Source organism: Procambarus clarkii, chromosome 10 (assembly GCF_040958095.1).
Source record: "Procambarus clarkii isolate CNS0578487 chromosome 10, FALCON_Pclarkii_2.0, whole genome shotgun sequence".
NCBI classification, from domain to species: domain Eukaryota; kingdom Metazoa; phylum Arthropoda; class Malacostraca; order Decapoda; family Cambaridae; genus Procambarus; species Procambarus clarkii.
In genome coordinates, this window is record NC_091159.1 from 9,045,645 (window position 1) to 9,066,526 (window position 20,882).

A 20,882-nucleotide genomic window follows, 5' to 3' on the forward strand; every position below is an offset into this window, starting at 1 on the left:
TATGTATGAGGTCAATTTTTTTTTATTGGAGTTAAAATTAATGTAGATATATGACCGAACCTAACCAACCCTACCTAACCTAACCTAACCAATATTTATAGGTAAGGTTAGGTTAGGTAGCCAAAAAAACTAGGTTAGGTTAGGTTAGGTAGACGAAAAAACATTAATTCATGAAAACTTGGCTTATTAGGCAAATCGGGTCTTGAATAGTAGGCTGAGAAGTGCGTTCTGGCTATTAGGTACGACATTATATATATATATATATATATATATATATATATATATATATATATATATATATATATGTCGTACCTAGTAGCCAGAACTCTCTTCTCAGCCTACTATTCAAGGCCCGATTTGCCTAATAAGCCAAGTTTTCCTGAATTAATATATTTACTATAGTTTTTTTCTTATGAAATGATAAAGCAACCCTTTTCATTATGTATGAGGTCAATTTTTTTTTATTGGAGTTAAAATTAACGTGGATATATGACCGAACCTAACCAACCCTACCTAACCTAACCTAACCTATATTTATAGGTATGGTTAGGTTAGGTAGCCAAAAAAAGCTAGGTTAGGTTAGGTTAGGTAGGTTAGGTAGACGAAAAAACATTAATTCATGAAAACTTGGCTTATTAGGCAAATCGGGCCTTGAATAGTAGGCTGAGAAGTGCGTTCTGGCTATTAGGTACGACATATATATATATATATATATATATATATATATATATATATATATATATATATATATATATATATATATATATGTCGTACCTAGTAGCCAGAATGCACTTCTCGGCCTACTATGCAAGGCCGATTTGCCTAATAAGCCAAGTTTTCCTGAATTAATATATTTTCTCAAATTTTTTTCTTATGAAATGATAAGGTTACCCATTTCATTATGTATGAGGTCAATTTTTTTTTATTGGAGTTAAATTAACGTAGATATATGACTGAACCTAACCAACCCTACCTAACCTAACCTAACCTAACCTATCTTTATAGGTTAGGTTAGGTTAGGTAGCCGAAAAACGTTAGATTAGGTTAGGTAGTCGAAAAACAATTAATTCATGAAAACTTGGCTTATTAGGCAAATAGGGCCTTGCATAGTAGGCCGAGAAGTGCGTTCTGGCTACTAGGTACGACATATAGTAGGCTAATAAGCCAAGTTTTCATGAATTAATTGTTTTTCGACTACCTAACCTACCTAACCTAACCTAACCTAACCTATCTTATTCGGCTACCTAACCTAACCTAACCTATAAAGATAGGTTAGGTAGGGTTGGCTAAGTTCGGTCATATATCTACGTTAATTTTACCTCCAATAAAAAAAATTTTTACCTCGTACATAATGAAATGGATAGCTTTATCATTTCGTAAGAAAAAAATTAGAGAAAATATATTAATTCATGAAAACTAGGCTTATTAGGCAAATCGGGCCTTGAATAGTAGGCCGAGAAGTGCGTTCTGGCTACTAGGTACGACATATATATATATATATATAATGTGTGTATATCACGAAAAAAAAACTATCATTGTCATATATATATATATATATATATATATATATATATATATATATATATTAGTATATTTTGGTAGCAGTCTTTCCTGTAGACATATATTATTAAATATGACCGAAAAAGTAAGATTAATAATTCTAACACGAATTTTCTCAATCTTTCGTACATTACGCTTCACTGTTGGAGGTAAATCAAAAATCACTTCTCCAAAATTCATTTTTATTTCTAGTCTGACGCGACACGGGCGCGTTTCGTAAAACTTATTACATTTTCAAAGACTTCACAAATACACAACTGATTAGAACTTACGTCTCTCTGATATTATATCTACATTTGAGTGAGGTGGGAAGGATGATGTGGCATTAACACAAGACAGAACAGGGGATATTAATAGGGTATTAAAAGTATCAACACAAGACAGAACAGAAAACAATGGGTATTGAATAGAAGTGTTTGTAGAAAGCCTATTGGTCCATATTTCTTGATGCTTCTATATTGGAGCGGAGTCTTGAGGTGGGTAGAATATAGTTGTGCAATAATTGGCTGTTGATTGCTGGTGTTGACTTCTTGATGTGTAGTGCCTCGCAAACGTCAAGCCGCCTGCTATCGCTGTATCTATCGATGACTTCTCAGAGACTTCTCTTCCCATAACCAAACCATCGCCAGAGAAATCCTAGTAAACAACACAGAAATCATCGATAGATACAGCGATAGCAGGCGGCTTGACGTTTGCGAGGCACTACACATCAAGAAGTCAACACCAGCAATCAACAGCCAATTATTGCACAACTATATTCTACCCACCTCAAGACTCCGCTCCATTATGATATAATGATACACACCACTGGGTATGTTAACACGCAGAACACTCTTAACTCTGTATTAATTAGACTCATGTCAGGCCCTAGGATTAATTATCTCAGCAGAGAAAACAAAGATACTAAATCGGCGCCCACCCAGGCAAGGAGGAGCTGTTCACAAGATGCAACTGTCTGATGGCTCCCAGCTTGACTTGTATATATATTTCTAATTGGCTTTACGCATGGAAAGTGTACATCACTGTATCACCACATTCCTCACCCTGCATACTGATAGGGCATACACCACTTTCCTAGATCTTAAGTCAGCCTTTGACATTGCTAACCCACACGTCATTCTGAGTGAACTTGCTAAAATGAATGTTGGAGGATGGCTTCTACGGTGGATAAGAGGCTATCTATCCAACAGGAAGTCATCTGTACTGTTCCAAGGGCATAGGAGTGTAACGAGAGATTTTTAACTTGGCACTCCACAGGGAGGTGTCCTCGGTCTTACTCTGTTCAATGTGTTAAACAATGCACTTTTAAACTCAGTAACTAGGAGACCCAGCGAACACATCATTAGCTATGCGGATGATATAGTGATCCACACCAATGGGTATACCAACACCCAAAATGTTCTGAGCTCTGTATTGCACACATGTCAGGAACTAGGCTTGGTCATATCAGTAGAGAAAACAAAGATCCTGAACCGACGTCCACCCAGACGAGGTGGGGCCGTTTGCAAAATGCAGTTACATGATGGCTCTCTGCTCGACTATGTAACCAGATACAAATACCTTGGTCTTGAAGTTCCACTGTACCGCAATGTTGTAGCCAGACTGGGTCGCCAATGTAGAGAGAGGCTCCGTGCTCTCAAGGCTGTGGCAGGCTACCATCCAAGCTATGGTGCAAATGTGAGAATTGTTAAAATGATGTATCTCTCATATATTAGGTCATTGATTGATTATGCTGCACCCATGCTTGTTCTAGTGCCTGAGAGAATGATTGGAGGACTGGAAAAGATGCAAAACGAAGCTATGAGGATTATCCTCGGATGCCCCCGTACAACTAAATTACTAAACATGAGGAAGGAACTGAATATTTCATGTGTAAGTGATCGTATCACTGAAATTAATGCTTTAATTGGTATCAAGATGCTTAGGCTAACCCACCCTAACCCCTGCACTGAAGCCCTCCAAGCCTTCTTCCTTGAAGATCAGCATCCCTCCAAATGGACTACCGTAACTGCCAATGTGCTCAGAATGTATAACTTTCATCACCCCTACCAAGAGAGACAACAACAACACTTTCCTGCCCCATGGGAGATCACTCCTTTCCAAATTACTGTCCCCCCTTTCCCACCCAAGAAGCTGATTAAAGAACAAGCCTTGCTTCGACAAGAAGCAAAGTATAATGCCTTAAGCCAAATTGATACTTTAGTCAGAGAGCGCTCCCTTTTCCAGATTATTTACACTGATGGATCCTTGCATCAGTCCTATGGTGCAGCTGGAAGTGCAGTTGTGACAGGGAGAGGTGGTTCCTTCTCCCATGAGTGTGGAGCGCGTCTACGTAACTGGGCCTCCACTCTTCAAACCGAATTGGTTGCCATAATCCTTGCACTAGAGCTCGTATATGAATCCAAAGTTGACACGCTAATTGTAAGTGACTCCTTGTCATCCTTGACTGCCCTCAGCTCCCTAGGGCATAACTGTGACGTGCTTATCTCTGAAGCTAGACACAGATATAGTGAAATAATTAATGATGGAGTCAGAGTTTGTCTCCTTTGGATTCCTTCCCATATTGGTCTCCGAATGCATGATAGAACTGATGAGCTAGCCAAGACATTTGCTCGTAAAGAGGGAATTGATTACCAACTTGGACTGCCTTCGAGCAACCTGAGGACAGCAATATCCCAGGAACATCAACTAAATTTCGGAGACTTGAGGCAAAGTGAAATTCACACCAGTTACTCCATCTATCATCAATCTATTATGCATGAATAACCGCACGTCTATGGGTCATCCAATAATATTAGCAGACTTCTAGATGTTACCACTGCTAGGCTTAGGCTCGGCTACAAGTACCTCTGGGAGTTTGTAACATCTGCTGATGTAGATTTGACTAAATGTAAACTCTGTCAGCAGAACTATTCGCATACTTTGCGTCATTATATAATGGAATGTGAAAAATTGCGGAATTTAGAGATAACACCATCAATAGTGTCCAAGAAATGTGTAAGTACTTCATTCATAATGATGTGCTGCCCGAAATTTTAGCGAAGTATCGAAAATTTGCTTACTGTAGGTAATGCATGTACATGACTGTAAAGCTGCCGCCCAGTTGGGTGGGTGTGGAGCAAGACTAGTAACTGTGTGACTCACTATAGATGTAAAGTGCCTCGTATAGTGACTGTTGTGAGCCTCTTGTAATGTCACTTGTGACACCTCTTTTGTGTCACTTATGACACAAAGATTATTGATGTGTGTATTTGTGTGGGTGATTAGATATGTATGTGTATGTATATGTGTATACGTATATATATATATGTACATGTATGTATGAGGGTGTGTACATGTGTATACAACATTGATAATTTTGTAACTAGCGTCAAACATTGTTATTTGCTTAGCTAAACGAACTAGAGGGTTCAGTTCCTGAACCGATTATGTACCTCTGTAATCCTTTACACCACCGCCCACGGGATGGGTATGGGGTGCATAATAAAGAAAGAAATTGAATTGTAATAGTGGCTTTAGGCATTGTATGTACTAGCTCTATCTATAAATCCATCAACTTTTGTATCTTACCTTGTATGTATGTACCTTACCTGAATAAAAATTTATTTATTATTATTTATTTATTATTTATTATGTATGCTGGTTAGCATTGTAAATGTGTGGCCACGTCTGTGGGAGAAAATAATAATAAGAATAAAAAAAAAACACCCACGGGATGAGTATGGGGTGCATAATAAAGAAAGAAATTGAATTGTCAAAGCTGGCGTCAAATTTATGAATGGAGGTGGCTTCCACAATTTGTAATAATAATAATAATGATATTTTTTATTAAAGCAACAGTACATACATACATACATGAATAAGATTCATGTATGTATGAATACTGACTCTGTCAGTATGATTTACTGACTCTGGAAAAACTTATGTCATAACCACTGAAGCACACCTCACTTCTTTCCTGGATGACTGTGGGATATCAGCTGAATAACCAGAACTTAATTTGTAGTCTCACATACAACCAAAGTGTACTTAAGCTCTGCCTTTCCTTTCCAAAGGTGTTTATTTTTATTTTTATTGTTTTATTTTTTATTTTTTTTTTTTGTCATCTTTGCCTGTTTTATACTCTTAATTATTTGTTCTTAGTTAATCCCCTTGTCACTAAACCTAGGGCTTTTTATTACCCTGTTAATTAACCATTACTAAGCTAATTATCTTCAAGATCATTTTTTTTTATGATTATCATTTTTCTTATTATTTTTTATTTTACATTTATATTGTCAGTCTCTACTGATTTTTTGTTTATTTATTTTATGTAACTTCTGTGTCCTCCCTGGCTATCTATTGGATCTTTATTTTACTTCTAAATTGTTACTATTTTATTGTATTTGCTCTTATTCTTGTGTTTTGCTTTATCGTGTATCTTGTATCGTGATCCCTCTGCATCCTATGCACACTGATATTGATCCTGATCAAAATCTTCTGTCTCATATCTATACCAACCAGCACATTGATCATCATTATTGCAAGTATTTCACAGCACACCAGGCTAAAAACAAACTTCAAAATAGCACCTGTCTATCAGTTTATAACCAAAATGTTAGATCACTTGGTAAACATTTTGACGATTTAAATGCACTACTCACAGCAATAGGTACTAACCTATCGTTCATTATTTTAACAGAAACTTGGCTAAATAAAGACTATACCCAACTCTACAACTTAGCTGGTTATAAAGCCATTCATAACTGTAGGCCTAATAAAAAAGGTGGTGGCACAGCTATATATTACCGAGATACATTTATCTGCAACAGTGTTATTAGTGACAGAGATGACTACTGTGAATATACTTTTGCTCAGTTTACAATTAAATCCCTTAAATCTTCTTTGACTATTGGAGCCATCTATAGATTTCCCAATACTAACATAGCTTCTTTCTCAGACAACCTAAGGAATCTTATTATAAACAACAATCTCAACAAAAACCACATCATTCTGGGAGGAGACTTTAATATTGACCTGGGTCAACAAAATTGCTCTCAAGTTGACTATTTCCTTAACAGCATGAACTCCTGTATGCTAATCCCCACAATCACCAAACCTACCCGAGTCACTCAAACATCAGCCACTACCTTGGACCACATATGGACAAACATAACAGCTCCCCTTGTATCTGGTATAATCTACGACAGAACAACTGACCACTATCCTACCTTTCTCATAGCGAACATGGACATAACACCACCAAAAAGCAAGAAACTTTCATTTAGGCTACACAGTGAATCAGCTTTAGACAATCTTACAGAGGCACTTTACAATATTAACTGGGATTCTGAATTCAATAATACCCATGATATAAATTCATTAGCTAACCTCTTCATTTCCAAAACTCTAAGCCTCTACAACATTCATTGTCCCCTTCTTACCAAGCAAGTAACTGACAAAAGATTAAACAATCCATGGCTCACAAGTGGCATTCTCAACTCAATCAACAAGAAACATGAATATGAAAAGAAAGTTAGGATTGGCCTAGTTTCAAAGGAAGTAGCTAAAAGGTACTCATCAATGCTTACCAGTATCATAAGAAAGGCAAAACTTGCATATTATGTGAATAGATTCAATGAAGCAAAAGGCAACATGAAAAGCACTTGGAAAACTATCTCTAGTATCCTAGGAACTAAACAACACTCACATAACCAAATAAAACTCTACAAGGATGGGGGTATACCGTCAACTGACTTAGAAATGGCAAATGAATTTAATAGTTTCTTTTCATCGGTTGGTGCTAATCTTGCCAGTAAAATCCCACAGACTCAGACACATATCAACACATATCTCTCAGGCAGCTATCCAAACTCTCTTCTCCTTTCACCAATCAGCCCGGCAGATGTTGTGTCCATCATACATTCTCTAAAAACCAAGGCAGGGAACACCAGTGAAATTCCGTCCATTGTGTACAAGAGAGCCTCCCATGCCCTTGCCCCACCCATAGCACTACTGTTCAACAAATCTATAGAGTATCACACCTTCCCTGATATCCTCAAAAAAGCAAGAGTAACGCCAGTCTATAAAGGAGGCAATCCGGCGGACATAAACAATTATAGACCAATATCAAATTTACCCATTCTATCAAAAATATTTGAAAAAATTATTTACAAACAGCTCTATTCCTACCTTGTAAAATTCGACATACTCAGCCCCTGCCAGTTTGGCTTCCGGTCCCAAAAGAGTACCAATGATGCAATCATTAGTCTCCTTGACATTATATACTCAGCCCTTGACAAAAATGAGTTTCCGATTGGACTCTTCATTGACCTAAGAAAAGCCTTTGATACTGTTAATCACAACTACCTCTTACTTAAACTCCAGCATTATGGAATCCGAGGCCTTGCCCTTGACTACATCCGATCCTATCTTAGTGACAGACACCAATATGTAACCATCAATGATACAACTTCTTCCACTCTACCAATTACCGTTGGAGTGCCACAGGGCAGCATCTTAGGACCTCTTCTATTTCTTATATATATAAACGATCTGCCTAATGTCTCTAATATTCTCAAACCTATATTGTTTGCTGACGATACTACCCTTATCTACTCAAACCTCAACCCACATACACTAAATAATGTTGTGAATAATGAATTAAAAAAAGTCCACTTATGGATGTCAACGAACAAACTAACATTAAACATCGAAAAGACTTACTACATCTTATTTGGAAGCAAATCATCAAATGCAATTCAGCTACAGATAGACAACATTAACATCAGTAATAAAAATGATGGCAAGTTTCTTGGCCTATTCCTAGACAAGAGACTCAACTTCAGCACCCACATTCAACACATAACTAAGAAAGTCTCTAAGACAGTTGGTATACTCTCCAAAATCAGATATTATGTTCCTAACTCTGCTCTCCTCTCACTATATTATGCACTAATCTACCCCTATCTTAATTATGGTATCTGTGCATGGGGGTCTACCACTGCAAACCACCTTAAGCCCATCATCACACAGCAAAAATCTGCTATCAGAATAATAACTAACTCTGCTGTCAGACAACACTCAGCTCCCTTGTTTAAATCCCTAAACTTGCTAAATATTAACTCCCTCCACACATTCTCTTGTGTCAACTACATTTACAAAACCCTGTTCTTAAATGCAAACCATGCTCTGAAACTCTCCCTGGACAGATGTAATAGGACCCATTATCACCACACCAGAAATAAATATCTCTTTGATATCCCCAGGGTCAAACTTAATCTGTGTAAACACTCTATGCAAATTAAGGGACCTAGTCTATGGAACTCACTCCCTAGTGAATTGAAAAACTGTAAAACTTTTGCCTTATTTAAAAGCAAAACCAAAAAGTACCTAACTTCATCTATTTAGTTTCCTACACTGAGCTTTAAATTTGCTCTGTACCTAGTGTTACCCAATCTCCTAATTTTTATGTAATATCAAACAACCTTATCATTGTGTTCATTGCTGTCTTCTTTTATGTGCTAGCCATATGCTGTATTGTGACTACCAATTTTTGTCAACTACCATTCAAGCTGTCATTGCAATCAATCTTATATTGTTTCTGCTGTATTGTGCCTACCAATTTGTTGTCAACTACCATTTTAAGCTGTCATTGCAATCAATCATAGCTACCTATGTGCTTTAATATACTGTACCTATAATTTTCTCTCATCTTTTTTTTTTTTCATTCCATGTAATCTGTTATAATTTTTTGTCTATAAATTTTGCAAGTATTTACCTCCTTAAAATTTTCTTAGATTAAGGACCTGCCCGAAACGCTGCGCGTGCTAGTGGCTTTACAAGACTGTAATTACCATATTTGTATCCTCACATTCCTTATGTACATTCTTGTATATGCATAAATAAAATAAAATAAAATAAAATAAGATAGAAGAAGAATGTAGGATGAATATGTAAGGCAAGCTTCACAAGCGCTTTAGCCTAGGTTCGACTCACCGTAGCTTATACCATGCAATACGTTAATTATATTACATTTTATTTTTAATAATGCCACTAAAATTAAACTATAATTATAACCATAGTCTTATAAATAAAGATCAGGGTAAAAACATTTATAAACATAAACATGATTGTCTGCCCGAAACGCTACGCACGTTAATGGCTTTTCAAGAATGTTAAAATACTAATGTTATCTACTCTCGCAACCCAATGTATTTTCTTGTATATAAGTAAATAAATAATACATAAATAAATAAATAGAAAGTCAATGATAGGCCTGTATCCCTGTACTGCCAGGCATGCACCAATCAGCTGGCAGCATCGCTGGACAGTCGGGCTGTGATTGGCTAACTCAAACACGCTCGTCAACACTCCGTGGTAGTCAGTTTAAACTGTGCTTTGCTGGGCCTCGAAGGAATCTTAGTCCAGTTTTACGTGTTTCTTTGTTGATTTGAGGGCTTTGTAGCGACAATGTCGAGCCCGTCGTTACCCAGGAAGAATGGCCGGAAGGTTGGAAGCGGGCAGAACATCAGGGTGTTCGTCAGAGTTAGGTAAATAACCAACATATAGCCTCGGCGTTGCCAGTTTGGAGGCTGGTCAGCGTGCCCAGTACTGTAGAGTATATTATTGTGTGTATATTATAAGGTCAAGGTAAGCCTGGGCGTGACCAAGCAGTGGGCGCGACCAAGCAGTGGGCGCACGTCAGGGTAGTGGGCGGACACGCACCTCCATAGTCTGCACTAAATTCTGTAAACCAAAACTTTGTTGAATTTTAAAATCCAGCTTGAAAAGATCATCAGGACAAATTGAGGGGGGGGGGGCATTTAATATAATAATAATAATAATAATACATACATACATACAAAATGATATATATATATGCATGTTGGATTTCTAAGCAGAGTAAGTACATACTAGACCTAAAGCCACTTTTGCACAGCATTTTGGGCAATTGACAAGCTTCCTGTCCTCATTGAGGCCACTAGTGTGTTAGTGACCCCTCAGATACATTGAGGGAAATGCTTGTGTGTTATGTACTGGCCTAGTATGTAGTGTTACTAGCCCTGTGGCCCCTAGTATGCAGTGTTATTAGCTCTGTGGCCCCTAAACCAATCCTTGTTTGAGAGTTGACTTGGTTCTGGAATGATTGTTGTTGCCTGGTGAACTTTCCCCAAAGCAGCCATATCTTTCCTGAAGATGAATCTTCATGCTTGGATACAGTAATCCAAACGGGGTGCACTGTATCTGGACGGGTTGCTCCCAATCACATCAAACTAACTTGATCTAACAATTTCATTAACTGTTTAACACAACCTGAACATAATGTTAAATTATAAATTGACTAATCATCTTTGCCAAACAAGTCCAAACAAGCAAATCATCTTTGCATCCAAGGATGCAACCCCCACATCAATCTTACTAACTCGTGGGTACCTATTTACTGCTAGGTGGATAGGGGCATTAGGTGGTAGGAAATGCATCCAGCCATTTGTCCCACCCAGAATTCTAACCCGGAATTCTTGATTGTAAGCCAAGAATGAACCCTACTGCAGTACACATACTGGAATATAAAATTGTGTGTCTCCTGTCTGCCCTCGAGGGAATATAAATTTAAAATTTTTAAGTGGACTATATTGTTTTATTGTGGATTCTAGCAGTAAAAGATCTTTGTATGCTCTCCAGGTCAGCAATTTCTCTACCTTTGAATGTGGTTGTTAGTGTGCAGCAATATTCCACTCTAGAAAGCACTAATCTTAATATCATTGGTGTAGGTCAGTTCCGAGGCACAATTATTTACTGTCAATAGGGCCTTAACTAGCCACACCAATGTCATTATGCAAGTTATATTGTAATGTGTGTGTTTCGTATTCCTTGACTGGTAACCCTTGCAGATCACTATATACATTGTTTGTGTATTGATCTACACTGTGTATACTTTACCCTGAGAGTACACTTCAGTCCCTCCCAGTGTATGTTGATGCCAGCATTCAAATACTGGCATGCTGGCATCAACATCAAGCTCCTTGTTCTGTGGCTTGTTCCTTGGAAATCACTGATCGTTAAGATCTGCTATTTGTGGTTATGTAGCATGGTGTGTTTAGCATGCATAAATGTCTTGGAAGGTTACATAAGGAAGAAAGTGACCTATTTTATTTTAAAATTTTATTGACAGGCCAATGAATTCGTTAGGGAAAATAATATGTACTAAATTTGGTGAATGAGTAAGATAGGCTGAAATATGCATTTATGGAGAGGAGGGTGCCTTGCATGTACATTCATGGTGAAGGGAACAAGTGTTTATGGAGAGGCAGAGAAAAGGTTGCTGTGCAGTCATGAGGAGTTGAGGGGTAAGAGTTCATTTGTAGATAACTTATGGTGCTTGATTAGGAGGAAAGGCATTTTTGTATTTCTGTAATGGTTTAATTTCTTGTATTTACAGGCCTATGAATTCTACAGAGAAAAACAGTAAATCCTTTGGTATTGTTGAGTGTCAAAACAGCAAAGAAGTAATTATTCGTGAAAGAGTAGCAGACAAATTTGCAAAGACCTTCACTTTTGACAGAGTTTTTGGCCCAGAATCAAAACAGGTGTTGTAGTTTTATAAACTTTTTCTTTGTACTGTATTTGAGTTTCATGAATGAACAGCATCTGCTTCATAATACATAAGTAAAACATAGCCAACCAATACTAATAAAATACTAATAACAATAAAATTAATAATGCAGTACCCATAATAATGATGGACTTTGTGTATTTTCAAATTGTAGCATTTGGACAATATGAATATACAGTAAGTAATTTATTTATTGAATTATATATTTTTTTATTTTTTTTTTGTGAAGTAAATCTTGTAGGGTAAAGGTTAAGGAGGTAAACAAAAATTCTGAATCATACTAATGAGCCACAAATGATCTTACTTCAGGTTGATGTGTATAAATCTGTTGCAAAGAACTGTGTTGAAGAAGTTCTCAGTGGTTTCAACTGCACAATCTTTGCATATGGCCAAACAGGGACCGGAAAGACCTTCACGATGGAGGGAGAACGTACTCCTGATAATGTGTCATGGGATGAGGTAAGTGTTTTAAGTATGCTGCATAATTATAGATGGATTAAATTTTTTAAATGCTTTGAGGATTTTTTTGTCCTGTCCAGTGCATTAATAACATGTTTTGGAATTTATATGCCTTCCACTTTCTCTTAAAAAATAATGTAGTTCTAAAATAATAAGTACAGTACAGTAATTAGCAAATAAAGTAACAAACATTAAGAGGGCAAGGGCTCCAGATTTCCAAAAAAAATGCATTAAATGAAAACTAGTTTGAATTCAAACTTTTTTGACTAGTTGTATATGAAAAGGGTTTCATCTGGTCCAAGTCTCAGCATCGTAGCATAAATAGGAAGGGAGAAAAAAAAATAGTGAAGTAGGTGTTAAAATTATTCCAAAATGGTCAAAAACGATTATCAAACACAAGTGTCAACTGAAATCATATCTATGACTCAGCTATCACAATAGCATATATTAAAAAATATTATAATTAGTTTTATTAGAAAAATAATTTAAGTTAAAAAAAATTTATATATATATTTTTTTAATTTATCGGACAATTTGCATGAAACTTGTACACCTGACTGTACACCTGACTGCACATAAGCCTATCTGTAAGGGTGCCAATTTTGGAGGAAACTGGTCGATGTCAACCTCAGCCACAGACGGCAGCACCTTAGACTTTATTATTTTCTTATTTATTTTCAATGTTCTCAACTAACATAAACGTTCAAATAACTCTCATTTTTTTTATTCAATTTACATGAAAATTACACCTTATATGTAAAGTTTGTCTCGAAAATCCCACAGAAAGCATTTTTTCCTAAGTTCATTTATTGATTTTATAATAGCAATAAACATGACATATTTGCATACTTTTTGGGGGGAACTTTGAATATTTGTACAGTATTAGGAAAATTAAAGATGTTTTGGAAACTCCCTAACTCTGGATCCTTTATTATATGCTAATGTGTCAGAAAAGTGTCATAGAATGATTATATTTGAAAGGTGTGTTTATTTACACTTAAAAATGTGTAAAATTCGTTGAAAAAATAAACAAAATAAAAAATCTCCCTTTTTATTTATGCTGCAGTACTGAAACTTGGAATAATTTAAAGGAGTTTGTTAGTTTCTTCTTGTTTCTAGGCACAAGTATTACCAACTGATCCATGATAATCTAATGGAAAGGGAGCTATCAGGAGAAAATGCCAAGCCTTTATGACTATATAGCACTTGGAAGGAATCAGAATAAGGATTTGGGAGGGGAGCAGGGAGGGGGGGGGGGAAATAGTGCCCAACCACTTGGATGGTTGTGGATTGAATGCAGACTTGCGTGAAGACGGTCACTCACTCTACCACCCAACCCGAGTGGTTGGGCATGCTCTCAGAAGTACTTCTGAGAAAAGACACCACCCAGTAATCTGCTCAGTCTTTGGTGTAGTGATATTCCTTCCATTAATTCAGTTAAATCGCTAAAAGATGATGTATACTTACTGTACATAATACAGTGCATGTAGCTCCATATATACTTTATTAACATCATTGTTCCAGGACCCTTTGGCAGGAATCATACCACGCTGTGTCACCCACTTGTTTGATGAATTGCGAATGCAGAAATTGGAGTTCACTATGAGGGTCTCGTTTCTTGAGCTCTACAATGAGGAACTGTTTGATCTATTGTCTGCTCATGATGATATGTCTAAACTCAGGTAAAGTTTTTAAAGTTTTTTCAGAACTTCAATGTTAATTTTATAAGGAACAGTGTCTTACCCCCTAATATTTAGTTGCCTTATGACTTCAGGTAATCAAATTATAAACAGTTACATTAAAAATTTAAATTAATGCTGACAAATTTTATTGCATGTAAATAAATTTTTTTTCAGTTAATACAATAATAATCAGTTTTGAGGATGCATAAATTATAGCAGCCAAAAGTATTTATATATTGCATAGTTCATAGTATGCACAGTATTGGTATGTTGAGAAATACTAATTATCGATCATGTGTACTGGGTCTTGGCTCAAACTAATATTCAAATCTTGCAAATAATATCAAATCAAATAATATTCAAATATTCAAGTTCTCCAGAGGTTTCAAAACGTCATAAAAACCATTAATTGAAAGTTTCCTCTCCTAACCTAACCCGATTAAGCCGAAGGACTCAAAATAGAAAATGGTACAGTACGTCATTTTCATGAGCTGATTTCATTTCAAATTACGTTCATTTTTGGCCATACGGGCACACGAGCGAAAAGCGACGGAATTTTAAGAGAACGGGTTGTTTAATTGATGATCTGAATGGTAGATGGAAATAGACCCTGAAAATGACATACCTGTAATGGGTGGTAATGGAGTCTCAGAAATGACAGTCTATAGGTTGAAAGTATAGGAAAACATGTTTACTACTATTACTGTACCTTTTTTTGTTTTTGTTTACCAGGTATTTATTATGCACCCCCCATACTCAACTTGGTTACAGTTGTGACGTGACTCGGTAGTAATGGAATGTGGCGCACACACTTTATATTAAATAAATACAAAAAATTGCTGCATTGGCCTTTGCAGTGTGAAAATTGCACAGGAGTGAAGGAATATGCAGCCCAAAATTTAATACACTTTACTCTAATATCAAAATGATAAAAAGGAAAATACCAAAAAACCTTGATAGGACATACTTGGGTAGCATACAAGAGAAATATGTACAGTGGCACCTCGACATACGATTGCCCCTACTTAGGATAATTTTGAGTTACGATGTAAATTTCATCGAAAAATGCGACTCGACATCCGATGATGTCGTCGACTTCCGATATTTGTTGGTATACGTTCGGGTCGACCAAGCGCGTGGTTCCCGGTCACGGGGCCGACCTGCCTCAGTTTACTACAGCTGCCCGCTTAGTGACGATCGCGCCTATAAGAAATTCCGCTTTTGTGGTGATTTTTTGCATTTTGAACATTAAAGTAATTGTTATATATCACGCCATGAGTCCCAGGAAAGTCAGTGGTAAGACTCAACGTATGAAAACCCATGTAAGGATGACCATAGAGCAGAAACAAGAGTACAGAATGTCTCTTCCTCAACAATTAAGAAAATGTGTGCAGCATGGGAAGAATTGCAAACCTTTGCTGAAACGACTCGCCCAAATCAAGCTGCAGTAGGTCGTTGCCTTAACATATTCAATGACACTGTGATGCATCTTTACAGACAAATGTTAAAACGAAGGGAAAAACAAATGTCTCTTGACAAATTTGTAGTGAGACAAACAAGCACTGAACCACAACCAGGTCCTAGTGGTGTTCAGGCAAAACGTAGGAGTGTGTGTTTCCCAGAGAAAACATCACTGCCTGATCTGATAATGGAAGGGGACTCCCCTTCTTCTAAGAGAAACTTAGGTACTGTATTGTAGTTAGAAAAAACATTGTATTCAGTATAAAATGTATTTGTATGTTAATATTTTGGAGGGTGGGGAACGGATTAATTCAATTCCCTTTATTTCTTATGGGAAAAGCTGCTTCGACTTATGATATTTCGACTTACGATCCGTCTCTGGGAACGGATTAACATCGTAAGTCGAGGCCCCCATTGTATAAACTTACTAACACAAAAATAAGGGTGACAAATATTTACGAGAACAATTACAACCTAGATGCGAAGCAGCTGTAGGCAAGCGTCACGCTGAGGCCGTAATGTTGATTCCCTGAGCACCGGAGATAAACTGCCGAGGTGACCAATGTCATGGGGTATTTATACCCCCATTGATGATGTCACAACCTTTGTCACTGAGGCTTGAGCGAGGAGCCGGCGGCGTAACCGGCGGTTACCTAGAAATAACAAGAAACCGGCGGGTCTTACAGCCACGCACCTGCCTGGGGCTCTTGGGTTGGGTGGAGGGTGTACTGGTGGTGGTGTCCAGACGTTCATCTGGGTTGAACTCCATACTGGTCATAATATGCGGTATGCAGTGATGAATAAACAAAGATAAGAAGGAAGAGGCAGTTTACAGCTGCTATGCTGGGGAATTATGTGACTGCACTGATGAGCTAGCAACATAGTTCATCATTACTGTGTGTGTAATTTTTTGTTATTTATATATTTAGGAAATAAGTGGATACAGACTGACTAAAGTACTGTATTGAAAGTTAGCTGAGAAATGTACATATGCATTATTACTGTGCTGTACAGCATTTCTAGCAAAGCAAAATTTGAATTTCCATATTTTACCAAGTACAAGAATGGTAAAAAAAAATGAGCAAGTAAAATTATACTGTTTATGGGAAATTACTATAAGGCAATGATTCATATTTCACACGGAATGTTAATAAATCCTTGTCTAAATCCGAATTTTGGATGGATCTGATAGCAAAATCTATTTAGATTTATTTTTTATAGTTGTTAATTTTGGAGATTATACTGTCTTGCTAAATTTCTGAGCTATACCACTCGGCTGCTTCCTTGAGCAAAACTTCCTCCAAAGAATTAGACCAATTTTACCAATAAAAAAGGGGGCTAAACTTAACTTTCTGTAGACTGGTGTTAAATGGAACTGAAGTAAAAGTAAGCAAATTGCCCTCTTGGAGTTCCAAAGTATTTTAGTTTGAAACGTAGGGGGAATAGACAGTAGAACATGGGGCACAGGTTGAAATTGCAAACACAGATGAGCGATAGGAATATAAGGAAATGCTCAAATGCAGTAAAAGTGGTAAACAGTTAAATTGTCTTAAGCCAGAAGGTGGAAGCAACCACCTTTCACAGTTTGGAGAGCAAGTATGATGAAGTATTGTAACATCCAGATACAGCAGCTAGGTAAACATATTCACCCTGAAATTATTACAAAACCCATATTCATTATATCACTTATTGTGACAAGCTATGGCCTAGGAATGCCTCATTTGGTCAGCTTGTATCTAAATACTATACTGTATATCTAGTTTCAATTATATTTTCTACTTTAATATTCCAGGTTGTATGAGGATGCTTCACGAAAAGGTTCTTGCATTATTCAGGGGTTGGAAGAGGTTCTGGTGCGTTCTAAATCAGATGTATACAGTGTTTTGGAGAAAGGTTCAGCCAAGCGTCAAACTGCATGTACACTTATGAATGCACATTCCAGTCGTTCTCACACTGTGTTTACAGTTACCATACACATAAAAGAAAATACATTAGATGGAGATGAACTTCTCAAGGTAAATATAGACAATTATTTTTTTCAGGCTAATATAATACTACATTGTACAGTATTTTGCTTAGTTATATGAATACAAGATCTTCAATATTTTGTGTAAATGTTAAGTTTGTTTATAAAACTTTTGACATGGTTTTTTATTATCATGTATTTTTCTGAAGTGGTTTTTATGCATTATCTTGAGAAACCTTTGTACAGTACTGACTTGAAATATTTATGTATTGACAAATTTTATTATTAATAGTGGGCAGTACAATTGCTTAGTGACATTTTGTGTGTACAAATTTAATCGATTATTTAATAAATTATTAAACTTGTGGTGGGGAGGGAGGGGGGAGGGTTGTGATTTACCTCTATTTGGTGTCAAAACAATACTGTACATATATATATACAAAAGTTTTGCTGATGTATGCTATATCAGTAAATGTTCCCAATAACCTTGTTTTAAGTGACAACCTCAGGAAGCTTTTGTTGGTAATTTATTTGACACCGTCAGCCTCTCAGTCCTTACAAACTATAGGGGTGGGGAGGGGGGTATTTGGCTGGGGATCCACCACAGAATTTCTTTCCACTAATGGTGAAAATACGTGTAGTTTTGAATCGGATCAGCACCTGCTGATGCCCTAGAAAGCAATACGAGGTTTGTGCTGAATATGTTGAATAAATCTGGAGTAGAAAATTTTGAAGTGGTGAAAGTTTGAAAAAGTGGAAAGTTAAGTGTGCTTGGCTAATGCAAGACAAAAAATGAATGAAGTTTATAAGAACAGAAGTGAAGGAAAATGAGAGAAGGAAAGTGTTTGTTATTCAACAAAGGCTAGTACCTGTATGCACAATGAATAACTTGCTGTAATTCAGTGTGTTTGTGTGTGAAATTCAGATTTGAAAGACTTATGATTGTTATTGCATTTGCAGAAGTGAGGATGACAGTTTATTTTGTAGTATCTAAGCAAATGAGATAATAATGGTACCTGCCCATAAAAAAATAATTCTAATGGGCCTTCTGAATGGTAAAGTGGGAATAAGCCATAATAATGACATAATGGCTTGTAATGGTGTCCCAGAATTAAATGATAAAGGCTTTTGATTAAAAGAATTATGCGACGAGTTGTGTATTAATTATACGTGTGTAAGGATATGTGTATGCTTGTTGATAGTAATATGCCTGAATGAGAGTGATTTGAGAGCAGAGGAATATCTGGAGGTTTTTCTGATTTACATATTGGTACTGTGTGTGATGAGATAAAGTGGTGAATGGTTGCTCATTCTTCTAGAATGGATATGCAAGAGGTTAAAAAAAAAATGAGTTGAGAAGTAAAGTGAAAGTGATCTTAGAGAGATTTAAGAATAAATGAATCTTGGTGACATGTGGGATGTATACAAGCAGTGCTAGGTTAAAACGACCCAGGAAATGTGTGAAGTTGCTCACTGGTAGAAAATGTGAGAAGTGTACTTGATGGTTTGAGGAATTGACAAAAACAGTTGATAGGTAGAGAAGTGTATTTTACCGAGTGAATATGAGCTAAACTTGAAAATGGGAATGTGTTGCGAGCAAAGTGTATGTGTAACGATTAATTAAGCAACCCCCCCCCCCAAAAAAAAAAAAGAATGAGGAGGATAAATTTTAAAAGTATTTTGAAAGCGGGAAGCTTCTTTTGGAAAGAAGTGCTTCAAGAAAACTTATGGATAGGTAAACGAGTTAAAATGAGTATGGAAGAATGTTAAAGGATGAAAAGATTACAAGAGACATAGAAGAAACTATTAAAATGTATTTCCCGAAATGCTTTATGTATTAGTGACTTCATTAGTATGTGTAACATCTGTCCCTACAATTGTACATTACTCTTTTGCACAGAGAAATGTGCAAAACAAATTTAAGTAGGGTTGGCTAGAGGTGGTAACTGTTAGGTGCAATAAAATCCTTGCTTAATCAAGCTATTTGTTAGAAGGGGTATGATGTATTTGTATATTACAAGGTAGACAATTTGCAAGATTACAAGAGTTATTATATGCTGGTTTTTGTTTGTGATAGTTGTATGGTCAGTGGTAGAATTAATAGATGGGTGATGTTTTTAATGTTTGCTCATTGTGTTAACTAACCTTCTTTTACCATTAAAAAAACTGCAGGCTTAGGCCTCCTTAGTCATGAATGGGAGAAATGTGTGATTTCTTTGTTGCCTATGATATTAAAATACAGTATTTGGATAAATAGGCTTTTTACCAATTAATACCATAGTTGCTATATTCATAATTTTTTTCAACAGACTGGTAAACTACACTTGGTTGACTTGGCTGGGTCAGAAAATATTGGTCGTTCAGGTGCCGTTGACAAGCGGGCTCGTGAAGCGGGCAACATAAACATGTCTCTTCTGACACTGGGCCGAGTTATCACTGCACTAGTTGAAAAGGGTCCTCATGTTCCATACAGGTATTGGATTGTACAAGTCTTGTTATATTAAGTGCTGTTGAATAAATGATAAATGAGCAAATGGCCATAACACAACAATCAGTGGCTCCTAGATCACTGTCAAAAGACCAAATGGAGGATGTAGTAAGCAAGGTCCTTGAAGGATCAGATTTTCCTAGGCTCATTGCTATTCCTAAACTATGCAAGTTGTCTAGCAGAGGGAGTATACATGTCCATCTTTGCAGAGCTAATGAGGTAAGAAAAAACTGAGAAGGAACATAGTGCAAGGGCATAAAGACAGAGACCTTGCTTCTTGTAGTGACTGATAGGCACTGATGTAAGCACTTAGTTCATTGCCTTCCAAGTTACCTCAGCCTCTTTCTCCCCATCTTATATACTTGTCTTTTGTGAGGAACAATATAAATGATTTCCCACAATCTTGACATTGTAGGAAAATGCAGTCTACCCATCCTTCTGTCATCTCTTGATGACCTGCCATAGAACTCTAAGTTTGCCAGGCAGGTCTTTTTCATCAAAAACAGCATTGTCCCTCTGTTATATCATGTTCATTGTACCCAGGCACTCCTCTCTTCTTTGTTACCAGAAACAGAATTTATAATCCAAAGATGATAAACTAATTTTTCCATTGTTAAAAAAAATATTAGTCTCCTATATAATATTAGCCCTATACCTATATTAAAGTTAAAA

The 20,882-nt window shown here is 36.6% G+C and overlaps 1 protein-coding gene across 1 annotated transcript in view; it reads left to right on the forward strand.

Annotated features, from left to right (window-relative positions):
- The first annotated feature begins 9,870 nt into the window (after window positions 1–9,870).
- The window catches only part of Klp61F (Kinesin-like protein at 61F), a 54,177-nt gene continuing 43,165 nt past the window's right edge, over window positions 9,871–20,882 (forward strand). The window contains exons 1-6 of the mRNA XM_045729425.2: window positions 9,871–10,091; window positions 11,981–12,128; window positions 12,464–12,613; window positions 14,138–14,295; window positions 17,549–17,771; window positions 20,032–20,195. Of these exons, the coding sequence (XP_045585381.2) occupies window positions 10,012–10,091; window positions 11,981–12,128; window positions 12,464–12,613; window positions 14,138–14,295; window positions 17,549–17,771; window positions 20,032–20,195 (923 nt within the window). The 5' untranslated portion in view covers window positions 9,871–10,011. The remainder of the gene's footprint in view (window positions 10,092–11,980; window positions 12,129–12,463; window positions 12,614–14,137; window positions 14,296–17,548; window positions 17,772–20,031; window positions 20,196–20,882) is intronic.